Source organism: Mustela nivalis (genome assembly GCF_964662115.1).
Source record: "Mustela nivalis genome assembly, chromosome: 1".
Taxonomy (NCBI): Eukaryota; Metazoa; Chordata; class Mammalia; order Carnivora; family Mustelidae; genus Mustela; species Mustela nivalis.
In genome coordinates, this window is record NC_139020.1 from 214,013,245 (window position 1) to 214,025,019 (window position 11,775).

Genomic DNA, 11,775 nt, shown 5'->3' on the forward strand with positions numbered 1-11,775 from the left:
GCGATGGGAGCCGTCCCACCAGCAGGAGTCAGGATTCTGGGGACAGTTGTGCTGCTGTCAGGGAGGGGGGCAGGGGAGTGGAAGGAGAGGAAGACGTTTCTAAGGCTTGTAGGGAGGCATGCTGTGGGGTCCAGTTCTTCCAGAGCTCTGGCCGCAGTCGTGACCTAGAAACTGCCACGGTGTCCATCCTCGTGGAGCATCTAGTCCAGGGGAAGAGGGGGAGGAGTGGCCAGAAGTGAGCACGGCGGCCATCAGTGCGGGATGCGCAGGCAGCTGTGCGAGCCGAGGAGAAACCTCAGGAGGAGAAGATCAGGGAAGACTTCCTGGAGGAGGTGATGCCAAAGCCCAGACCCGAAGGAAGGGCGGGGGGGGGGGGCAGGCAAGTTAGGACTGAGGGTGGGGACATGCCAGGCAAGGGCGCTATGGTGGGGACAAGAAAGCAAGTGCAAAGGCTCCCCAGCTGGGCGGGCCCGGCCCATGGTCCAGCTCACTCAGAAGAGAGCCTGTGAGAGCGGGGGGGGGGGCAGCCGGGCCCGCGCACACAGGCCCAGAGCACAGGCTGAGCGCTTCAGGGTGGCCCAGGCTCTACTGACCCCCGATTCCACCGAGTCCCTGCCCTGCCTGGCGCTGTCACGGATAAACATGATGACAGGAATCAGGAAAACATAAAAATATCCCAATTTATTGTGTACCTGGACACGTGCCTGGAGCTTTATCCAAACTTCTCGGATGAGGGACATGCCCCGCGTCTACACTAGCCGAGACAGTGGTCACAAGCCCCAGGTCACTAAACATTATGGGCCGGACCGTGTCCCCTCAGAGTTCACATGTTGAAATCCTCCGCGTGGGACGGGGTTTGGAGGCAGGGTCTTTACGAGGTGATCAAGCTAAAAAGGAGTTCCTTAGGGTAGGCCTGGCATCCCTCTAGAACGGTGGCATGTGGGCACAGATACCCAGGGAGGGCGCCCCATGAAGGCATGAAGGTGGCAATTGGGATGTCACTTCCCGGGGCCACGAGCCTCCAAAGACGCCCGCAGAATCCAGGACAGTGGGGGGCACAGGCTCTACCTCGGAGCTTCAGGTGCACCAGCCCCGCGGGCACCTCGGTTTCAGACGTCCAGCCTCCAGGACCGCGAGAGGACTCTTTTCTGTCCAGCCACCTGTTCTGTGGCTCTGAGATGTGGCACCTCCAGCCGACCAATGCACCAAGAAGGTGAGTGTTGTGTATTTCATTCCATTTTCCGGCGTCGTGAGCAGGACACGTGGCTGGTGGCTGCGGGACCGGCCAGCATGGCGAGCAGCTCCGGGCCGCCGCGTCCCCTCGTCACGCAGAGAAGCCCAGGCTCAGAGAAGAGTGGCTCTGTGCCTAAGTGGCGGGCCAGGTGCTGCCCCCCGAGCCCGGGCAAGACTTACAGGCACTGGCTTGCCTGGAAGGAGCGGGAGTGAGCTTCCCAGCAGGAGAGGCGGCCGTGCGCACAGGCGCATCCCTGTGCCGTCCGGTATGGTCACCACGAGTGCCACGGGCCATTTAAGCGTGACCAAAACTCAAAGTTCACCTCGACAGTCGCACCGGCCTCTTGTCAAGCACACCGCAGCCTCCGGGGCTCCCGAGGGGGACAGCCTCTACCATCGTCAGAAGTGGGTCGGACATGCAGGACGCCATGTGCCCCGGCGAGCGCTGAGTGTGTGCCCACAGCCTCGGGCTACGGGGTCCATCCCCGATCTGCCCATTTCACAGGAGGGGAGATCGAGGCAGTTAGTGCTAAAGGGAACAGGAGAGGAGCGGCAAGATCCCCTGAGGCCAGGGGGCCAGGCGGCTGCGACTCTGTCACCCCCAGATGGGGCCCCTGATAGGGCAGAGGCCAGAGATGGGGAAGAGGCCGCAGGGGCCCCAGATGAGCAGAGGGGGAAGGGGAGGGGAAGGGGAAGTGGCGAGAGGGGCAGGGACCCACCTGGCAGCCCCCAGCCGCTCTCACACACGTGCGCACACACAGCCGCACCCCACTCTGTGCTCACCTCCCTCCTTCTCTCTCTCTCTCTCTCTCTCTGTCTCTCTGTCTCTCTTGCCCACACACTCACCCACACCCTGCCGCTGCCCCGCACAACCACACCCCCAGTCCCCACAGACCCACAGCCCCCAGCCACGGGTCCCCGTGCTTGCACGTGTCCAGCCGACCCACGGCCCCACACCGTCGCCCCCGAAGCCCACGGGTGAATAAGAAGGAAGCTGGGACAAACCGTTTTTGAACTTCCGTGTTGCCAGGCTGTCCAGCTCCACCGCCCCGGAGGCTGGGCAGGGACTGAGACTCCCCAGAATCACAAGGGAGCTGGGGTGGGGGGAGGGGGCATTCATCGCAAACCCACTCACCCCCACTCCAGACCCCTCCCCGTTCCCACGAGCAGCCGCCTCCTCCAGGGAGACCTCCAGGGAGACCTCCGTGGGCCCAGGCGCTGTGAGGGGGACCGTGGAGCCCCGGGACCCACCGCCAGCTGGGGGCCCTTTGTCCCGCCTCCCCCGGGGAGCCCCCCACGCTCCACCTCAGACGCTCCGCACGCTGGAGATGCTGGTCAGGGGCTCTCGCATCCGGAAGCTGAGCGACCGCGAGCCCCGAAAGCTGTCGCGGGGCCTGAGCGAGCTGTCCGTGGTGGAGGCTGCGGAGTGGGCCTCGCCCACCTGGGCCAGGCAGTCCTGGGGCCCCCGCAGGCCCAGCCGGAGGCAGCCGCAGCAGAGGAAGGCCAGCACGGCCTGGCACACCTCCCTGCTGCGGAAGGAGTAGATGACGGGGTTCACGGCCGAGTTGAGCACGGCCAGCGCCAGGATCCAGTCCATGCCGCGCAGGTACTGCTGCGCCCAGTCGGTGGAGCTGAACACGTCGGCCAGCAGCAGGCCGAAGAGCGGGCCCCAGCACAGCACGAAGGCCACCAGGATCATGAGCACCGTCTTGAGCAGCCGGCGGGCCTTGCGGCGGGCCGGCGAGCGCGGCGCCTTCTGGCCGTTGGCGCGCACCACGCGGAAGATGGCCCCGTAGAGCGCGGTGACGGCCGCCAGGATGCAGGCGAAGACGCCCACGCAGAAGAGGATGTAGGCCTTGGAGTAGAGCGGCAGGAGGCTGGAGCAGCGCGCGAAGGCGCACACGCAGTTCCAGCCCAGCAGCGGCAGCAGCCCCAGCAGGCCGGCCAGCAGCCAGCACAGCCCGATGAGGCCGTACACGCGGCCGCGCTTGCTGGCCCCGCGCTCGGCCACCGGCCGCACCATGGTGGCGAAGCGCTCGGCCGCCGTGAACAGGAGGCTGAAGGTGGACGCGGCCAGCGCCGTGAAGAGCAGCCCCTCGCGCAGGAACCAGTGCGCCGGGCGCAGGTGGAAGGTGCGCGCGCCCGACAGCAGCACGTTGGCCAGGTAGGCGACGCCGGCGAGCAGGTCGCTGAGCGTGATGTTGACCAGGCAGTAGTAGACCCAGCGCCGCGAGCGCATGTGCGTCGCGATGGCCACCAGCACCACGAGGTTCTCCAGCACCACCAGGCAGCTCACGGCCACGAAGACCCCCCGCAGGACCCCCAGGCTCGCCTCCTCCGGGCCCCCCCGCCCGGCCAGCCGGCCCGAGTGGTTGTAGTGCAGGACGATGAGCCGGCTGTGCCCGCTGGCCGCCAGCTGCTGGCAGGACTCGGGGGCCCCTGGCGAGGACCCCGTGCTGTTCATGGCGGTCCCCTGGGGCAGACTGAGGCCCCCGGGGTGGCTGGGGCCCGGGGCAGGGTGGAGCCGCCCGCCACCGCCCGCTGCCTGCCCGGCCTTGGTTTCCTGTTGTTTCGAATTTCCTGTTATGTTCAAGGTACCCCCCAGGCTGGGGTGAGGCCGTGGACAGGGAGGGGCATCGCAACGGTCGGTGGCTCCCACCCGGGCTCCACCCGGCTCCCACCACGGAACCGTGTCTCTGCCTCCTTGTGGTCCTAGAAAGCCCAGGGAGGGGTGGGGGCACCGGTGGGGATGGGAAATGGGCCGCTCCTCCCCGGGGCGCTCGCCGCTGTTCCCTGGGCTGGGCGGCTCCCTCGCCCCCACAAGCCACCCTCTCCAGGCCCCAGCTGCTCTCCTGGACGGCTCCAAGCCTGCCTGGCACACAGTAGGTGCTTAATAAGTGTGTTAAGTGACGGCACACACGCGAGCACCCCCAGATACCTCCTTGGAAGCATAGGTGCCTCCCGTTTCATTCCCAGCTGCATGTCTGTGCGCAGAAGAGGAGGCTGAGGCCTGGAGACTTGGCACCAGCGGTCTCCAGCGGGAGGCAAACACCTGCACAGGGACCCACGTAGGTCTCGGCCGGGACCCTCTTTACTGGGGTGGCCTGCCCTGCCTCCGAGCTGGTTCTGCTAGAGCAGAGCTGCTGTGGTCACCCCTCCCCCCAAGATAGCACCCCCCCCACCCTGCTCAAGACAACCCCTCACCTCTGGAGGGGGAGGGGCTCATAGAAAAAATGGGAACTCACTCCCCCCATGCCTATCTGGGGATGCTGAGGACTGGAGCTGGGGGGGAGGGGTGCCCAGTGGGGGAGGGGTGAGAGTAGAGCCCATGCTCAGGAGTCTGTGTGGGGGAGGCACAGGGGTCCCATGAGGGGCTCCAGGATCCCCATCAGGGGCAGGGCTGAGGGCAGCCCAGCTGCCTGTGGCCGCCAAGCAGCGGCCCTCCCTTTGCTCACTGGTCAGCCCTGGGAACAGCACAGTTGCAGGGAACCACCGACACAGGTGCTGCCTGGCAGAAGCCATCGCGTCTTGTTACTGGAGGTGCCCAGGCAGAAGCAGGGACCTGGAGACGAGGCTGTGTGGACAAGGGCTACCCAGGCAGCGGGGCTGTGAGGCTGCGGCAGGGGGACAAGCAGCCACGTCTCTCTCAGGTACCACCCGGCAGGGCTGAGAACTGTGCCTTGGTCTCAACTTCACAAGGAACCACCCAAGTCAGCGCATTCGAAGAGGGACACAGTGTGTTCTGAGGCTGAGCCTGGACCCTGAAATGGTACCTGATCCCAGACTGAGCCCTGATCCCTGACTGAACCCTGATCCCAGACTGAGTCCTGATCCCAGACTGAGCCCTGAACCCTGACTGAGGCCTGATCCCAGACTGAGCCCTGATCCCTGACTGAGCCCTGAGTCCAGGCTGAGCCCTGATCCCTGACTGAGCCCTGATCCCAGACTGAGCCCTGATCCCTGACTGAACCCTGATCCCAGACTGAGCCCTGATCACTGACTGAGCCCTGAGTCCAGGCTGAATCCTGATCCTGGACTGACCCCTGACCCCAGACTGACACCTGATCCCAGACTGAGCCCTGATCCCTGACTGAGCCCTGAGCCCAGGCTGAGCTCTGATCCTAGACTGAGCCCTGATTCCTGGCTGAACCTTGACCTTGGCTGAGTGTGTGACTATAGACCAGCCACAACTCTGACCCCTGACCCTGACTGAGACCTGGCCCTGGACTGACCCCTGAGCCCAGGCTGAGCCCTGGTTCTAACTGAGCCTCAACCCCCACTCCAGCTGCATCCCTGACTCTAGGCTCAGAGCAAATTCAGGACTAAAGTAGATGTAATGAGAGAACAAAGTGCGACTAGCAAGGCCAAGTCATCCAGCAATGATGCCACGAGTTACCTGCCGCCTGGCGGAAGGCCCTGTGCGCATTTTACCTTATTTAATCTCACGATTACCATACGCTACAGAAGAGAAATGCCCCCACTAGAAACCTGCCCCGGGACAGCTCTGACCATGCATAAGTACGCCTCCAAAAGGTTAGTCGTTGTTGTTTGTAAATGCAAAATATCAGAAGCAGCCCGAGCGTCCGCACACAGGGGAAGACACCGACCAGCCACGCGCGCCACAGCGTGGACTACCACACAGCCATGAAAAAGAGTGGATCGGATCCCCCTCCACGTCGTATTGTTAAGTGTTGTTTTCTGTGAAACAAACAAGGGGGAAAGAAATATATACACAGCTGCTTGTTTTCTCGAGAGAAACCCAGAAAAGATAAACCGGACAGCAATGAGCTCAGTTCCCTCTGGGAGTAGTAGATGGAGTGGAGAAGGGATGACAGCCTCCGGACATTCCTGCTCGCCTGATTTTCAAACTCCGTTTTTGCTCTCTGTATTCTACAATAAAATTAAATCCACAAGGTGCAGGGAGGAAAGCTCGAGAGTGGGTCATAAACCGAAAACAGAGGAACCGAACTGTGTTTCAGATGAAAACCACGACCACACAGAAATAGAGGAGAAGGAGCCCATGCGACTTTGGACACGCACTTGTTCTAAAGACAAAAGGAACTACAGAAAAAGAAATATGAACTTTGTGTTGTCGGTTTGTTTTCAGGAGGGGTAGAGGTGTAGTGATTCTGAAACTCTCGTGTGTATTATGGGACGAGCAAAAGAGCAAGTGTACGGATCTTACTAAGAACCGGGTCCATTGGCAGCGCCTGGGTGGTTCAGTGGGTTAAAGCCTCTGCCTTCTGCTCGGGTCATGATCCCAGGGTTCTGGGATCAAGCCCCGCATCGGGCTCTCTGCTCAGCAGGGAGCTTGCTTCCCCCTCTCTCTCCGAGATCTCTGTCAAATAAATAAATAAAGTCTTTAAAAAAAAAAATCCGGGTCCACGCTGGGCAGGAAACATGATGTAAATACGGAATGGGAGCGCACATCACTCGACCCCATGGAAAGTATCATCAGCGTGGGCCCATGATTGAAACAAAAATCTGTTGCATCACTCTGTCTGCTGAGACAAGCCAGGAACAACAGGCATAGCTCTCCTGCACCCAGATGTCAGGTTCTAAACACCACCTTTGGGGCTCCTGGGAGAAATGGATGATTCCAGGACCGGGGCAGGCGGGGTGCCTGATGGGCCTGGAACATCTTGGTGTGCCAGAGAGTCAGGAAGTGCCCTGAGACGGGCAGGGACTGGTCAGAGACACAGGAGCCAGCCTGGCGGGGCAGCTGCTGGCTAAGCCTGGAGCCGTGTGGGCATCTATACTGAGTGACCGTACCGTTGGAGCGACGGGAAGTGGCGGTTGTGCGCCGCAGGGGGGCAGGGGGGAATCATCGGTGTTTGATGGGGACAGAGGTCAGGTTTACAAGATGAAAACAGCCCTGGAGTGGGGCGGGAGGGGGATGGTGTATGACATTATGGACGTGTTTACTGCCACTGACTGAAAATGCTTAAAATGGTGCATTTTATGTAAAGTGCATTTTACCACAATAAAACAAATTAGGGGGCAAAAAAAAGAATATTCTTTCTGTATGACCCAGCGATCGCACTCCGAGGCAACCCCCAATAAGCCCACGGTCATCATTTTGTGGCCGGGACAGAGTGACGGGCCCAGGCAATGGTCAGTGCTGGGGGTTAAGTTATCGGGTAGAAGTTGGTTGGGGAGCATGGTCTTTGGATAATCTCAAAGTGTCTTCCAATGGGTTCCTTTATTTTTTTTTTAATTTTTAATTTTAATTTTAATTTTTTAAAAGATTTTATTTATTTATTTGACAGAAGGAAATCACAAGTAGGCGAGAGGCAGGCAGAGAGAGAGGGGGAGACAGGCTCCCCGCTGAGCAGAGAGCCTGATGCGGGGCTCGATCCCAGGACCCTGAGATCATGACCTGAGCCGAAGGCAGAGGCTTTAACCCACTGAGCCACCGAGGCACCCCTATTCTTAATTTTTAAAAAAGATTTTATTTATTTATTTGACAGAGAGAGACGCAGTGAGAGAGGGAACACAAGCAGGGGGAGTGGGAGAGGGAGAAGCAGACTTCCCGCCGAGCAGGGAGCCCGATGCCGGGCTCGATCCCAGGACCCTGAGATCATGACCCGAGCTGAAGGCAGACGCTTAACGACTGAGCCACCCAGGCGCCCCAATATTTAATTTTTTTTTTTAAGTAGGCTTTGTGCCCAGTGTGGAACCCAACACAGGGCTTGACCCCACGACCCTGAGATCAAGAGTCAGTCCCTTCACCCACTAAACCACTCAGGTGCCCCCTACAGATCACTTTTGAGTTAGAAAGAGGAAACTGTCTTTTGGGGAAGCCCAGGGAAGATGGTGTTTACATCACTAGGAGTGTGATAAATGGGCGTCCTGGGCGGGAAAGGGGGGTGTTGCTGCTGGGATGTTCCCACCGGAAGTGTGTATCCCCATCTGACCCAGGAAATCAGCCCCCAGACCCACCCTGAGGCACATCCCGCAGAATAAGTGGCCTGCACCCTTCCAAAGGTCAAGGTCAAGGAAAAGTCCGGAAAGACAAAGGAGCAGGGCTGCGTGTCAAGTCTGGGACGGAAGGAGACCCCTCGCCCCTCCCCCAGCCGCTGCGGGCCGGAGTTAAGTGCGGGAGTGAACCTGGACGGGACTCGAGCGTGGGGGGGCAGGTGCCGGAAAACACGGTGTCAGGACGACTGATGGGATTTTCACTCGGGCTCGAAGTTATATACACGCGAGATTGCCTGAACTTGTCCGTCGCCCTTTGCTTACATAACAGAAGGTGTTTGTTCACGGAAATGCACGGTGTTTCCCGGTGAAGGTTGGTGATGTCTCCAACGCACTCTCAAACCACTTAGAAAAATGGAGAAAAAGGAGGAGAAGTTGTCTGTAGAGCACCGTGTTTGCTTTTAGATCACGCTTACAGGCAGAGACAAAGCAAAAGGTGAACCCCGGGTGGATCCAGCTCTGGGATCTAGATTTTCTTTCCGCAAAGGGATAAATAGTAAATATTTTGTGCTCTGTGGGCCAGACTGTCTCTGCCACAATTACTCAACTCTGCTGTCATAGCGGAAGCTGCCGGGGACAGTATGTAAACGAATTGGCGCTATGCCGCTAACACTTTATTTGCAAAAAACAGGCTTGGCGCAGGTGGTTTGTCCATCCCCGACCTAGATGAGGGGCATCCGGAAGTTCATTGTAATAGTTTTGCAACTTCCTTCCTAGCTTTGTGATCAGACTGTGGTCCCTAAATATCACCTCCCAAGAAGCAGGGCTCCTTGGAGAAATGGCGGGGTCCGGGGCCAGGGCAGGGTGAGCCCACAGCATGCCTCTGGGCTAGAACATGACCTCTTAAGTCTGGCGGGGGCATGTCAGAAGGACTGAGGGGCCCACCTGCTGTCATAGAGCAGGACAGTCACCGTCATAACCGTCTTAGAGTGCACGGCTCCGCGGCGTGAAGCACTGTCAACACCCCCACCCTCCGTCTCCAGAACTTTCCACCCCCCCACACGGAGACTCTGTCCCCACAAAGCACGGACTCCCCACCCCTGCCCCAGCCCTGGCTCCCACCCTCTCCTCTCTGTCTATGCCGAGGGGACTCCTATGGGGCCCTCCCGGGAGTGGGGTCCTACAGGACGGGTCCTTCTGGGTCTGGCCACTCTCGCTGAGCCCCGTGTCCTTGGGGTCCCTCCGCATCACGGCAGGAGGCCGGGTCCCTTCCTTTCTGAGGCTGGACCGTGTTCCCGCGTGGGGACAGACTGCGCGGTGTTTATCCTTCCTCCCCAGGTAGACACTCAAGTTGCTCCAACCTCTTGGTGTGCAACGTGGGTGTGCAAGTAGCTCTTCAAGACACTGCTTTCAATCCTTTCAAGTGTGTGTGTGTGTGTGTGTGTGTGTGTGTGTGTTTTAATAGAACAGTTCCAGGCAAAAGATGCAGAGAAAAGGAAAGCATTAGGATATCACCATTTTTGCAGTCCCAAATGATGTCTCTTGAGGAACGTTCCCCAATGGCTGCTAAGACCATCAGGAGAAAGGCTCGTGGGCAAATTCGTGATCGATGAATCAGACTGATGCCCCCTAAACCCAGGGATCAATTTAAACACAGAAGACAGAGAGAATGAGCTGGATGTTCCATTGTGTGTCTCCTGGAGAGGGGCAGAGACGCAGGGACCAGCGCGGAGAGAACCAAGCAGAGGTTCAGCGTGGAGGCTCCCAGGCCCCCCGGGAGTCCCGTTTCAAAACAGGTGAGTTCGCAGGGGTTACGGGGAAGGAGGAACACATCTGTCGACACTGCGGCTGCCCCTTGCCCTGTCCGGAGGCTGGGAAGTTCTACGGGACAAATGGCCTGGGTTCTTCAACAGATAAATGACCAAGAAGAAAAGGTTGGGGCTGCTTCCCGAGGAAGAGAGTTACAGCAGCTAGTGCCACGTGCGGGCCTGGGTTGTGAGCAAACGTCTGTGACTTGAGCCCATCAGTGACGAGGGACCCTGTCATCGTGGACCCAGGGAGGGGTCAGTACTGGCCTAGGAGGGCTGGGTCTCCGTCCTGGCTTCGGGGCCAACTTCCCCTTTAGGGATCTGTGCAAATGTTTTTAATTTCTTAATACAGCAATCATGAATACGTAATGAGCCCAGTCTGGATTTCATTGGTCTTTTCTACCAACATGTGTTGAGCCCACAAATGCCCACATGCAGCCCTGACTCTCCCCCTGCTTTTGTAGGTTTGATATTTTCCATGATTTAAAATGAAAGGTTTTCAAAAGAGTTGGATGACTCCTCGGCCAGGTGACCGAGGTCCACAGAGGTGGCAGGCTGATGATGCAGCGGAAATGGCCTTCTGCTTCGGTGGTCCTAAAACCCGTAACCTGAGCCCAATCGTGAGGAGAATGCCAGGCAAACCTTCACCAAGGGACTGTCCAGGAGATATGGTCACGACCTAACCCCCGGGATGTGGGGATGTGATCTTCTGTGGAAACAGGGTCTTTGCAGACGTCATCAAGTTAAGATGAGGTCATTGGGGTGGGCACCCATTCAGTATGACTGGTGACCCTATAAGGGACGAGAATGTGGACACAGATACAGACGCACACAAGAGAGGGGTCCACGTGAAGATGGAGGCTGTGATGGAGAGACAAGTCCACAAGCCAAGGGGTGCCTGGAGCTCCCGGGAGCAGGGAGGGGCCCTCCCAGCCACACATTTTACTTCTGCTCTCCAGAGCTGACAGACCCAGTTTACTTTGTTCTAGAAGCTGGGGGAACAAATGCAGTCCCAGACCAGCGTGCTTCAGAACGCCCAGGATCAGCAAAAACAGAGGAAGTCGGGAGCTTTGGTCTACCCGCTAGACTGGCTGCTCGCCGATTCATGAATCTCAGGGCAAAAGCCAGGAATTTCTCTAAAACTCACAAACGATGCAAGTCTGAGAAACTGTCATGGCCCAGAGATGCCTCAGGAGGCGTGATGGCCTCAGGTTGCGTGGTGTCCCGACGGGGGTCCTGGGATAGGAAAAGGACACGAGGGGGAAACTGAGGAAATCTGAATATCGGGGGGACTTCAGTTCATGGCGTGTTGATGTCGGGTCATGGATGATCAAGAAAAGGTGCGCGTGAAGGTCGGACGTTTAGGGAAAAGCGTCATTTCACGGGGTGACTCTTCTAGTTTCACATTTTTTTCTGTAAATAGGACTATTCTGAAAAATAGTATATATTTTTAAAAATAAAAAAAAAGAGGTGCCTGGGTGACTCAGTGGGTTAAGCCTCTGCCTTTGGTTCAGGTCATGGTCTCAGGGTCCTGGGACTGAGCCCCGAATCAGAGCCCGGGCTCTCTGCTCAGTAGGGAGCCTGCTCCCCACCCCCACCCCGCTCCCTGCCTGCCTCTCTGCCTACTTGTGATCTCTGTCAAATAAATACCTAATGTCTTTTAAAAAAATAAATAAATGAAAGTTTAAAAAAAAAAAAAAAAGGCGTGCAAAGAATCAGTATCTTGACGTCACCAAACCACAGGCGGGAGCCTCGGTTAAACAACTGCATGTCTCTGTGTGGGTCTCCCAGCTGACAGCAGAGGTGGGCTGAGGCC

General features: G+C 58.3%; 1 protein-coding gene across 1 annotated transcript; it reads right to left on the minus strand.

The window, feature by feature from the left end:
* Window positions 1-662: 662 nt before the first annotated feature.
* On the minus strand, window positions 663-7,238 carry S1PR4 (sphingosine-1-phosphate receptor 4). The gene has a single exon (XM_082736595.1). It carries the CDS (start codon window positions 3,695-3,697, stop codon window positions 2,540-2,542), a length of 1,158 nt encoding a protein of 385 aa, XP_082592721.1. The 5' UTR covers window positions 3,698-7,238; the 3' UTR covers window positions 663-2,539.
* Between the last annotated feature and the right edge of the window lie 4,537 nt (window positions 7,239-11,775).

Excerpts from the sequence above, each read along its gene's own strand:
- S1PR4 (XM_082736595.1), bottom strand. The coding sequence starts at position 3,697 with ATGAACAGCACGGGGTCCTCGCCAGGGGCCCCCGAGTCCTGCCAGCAG.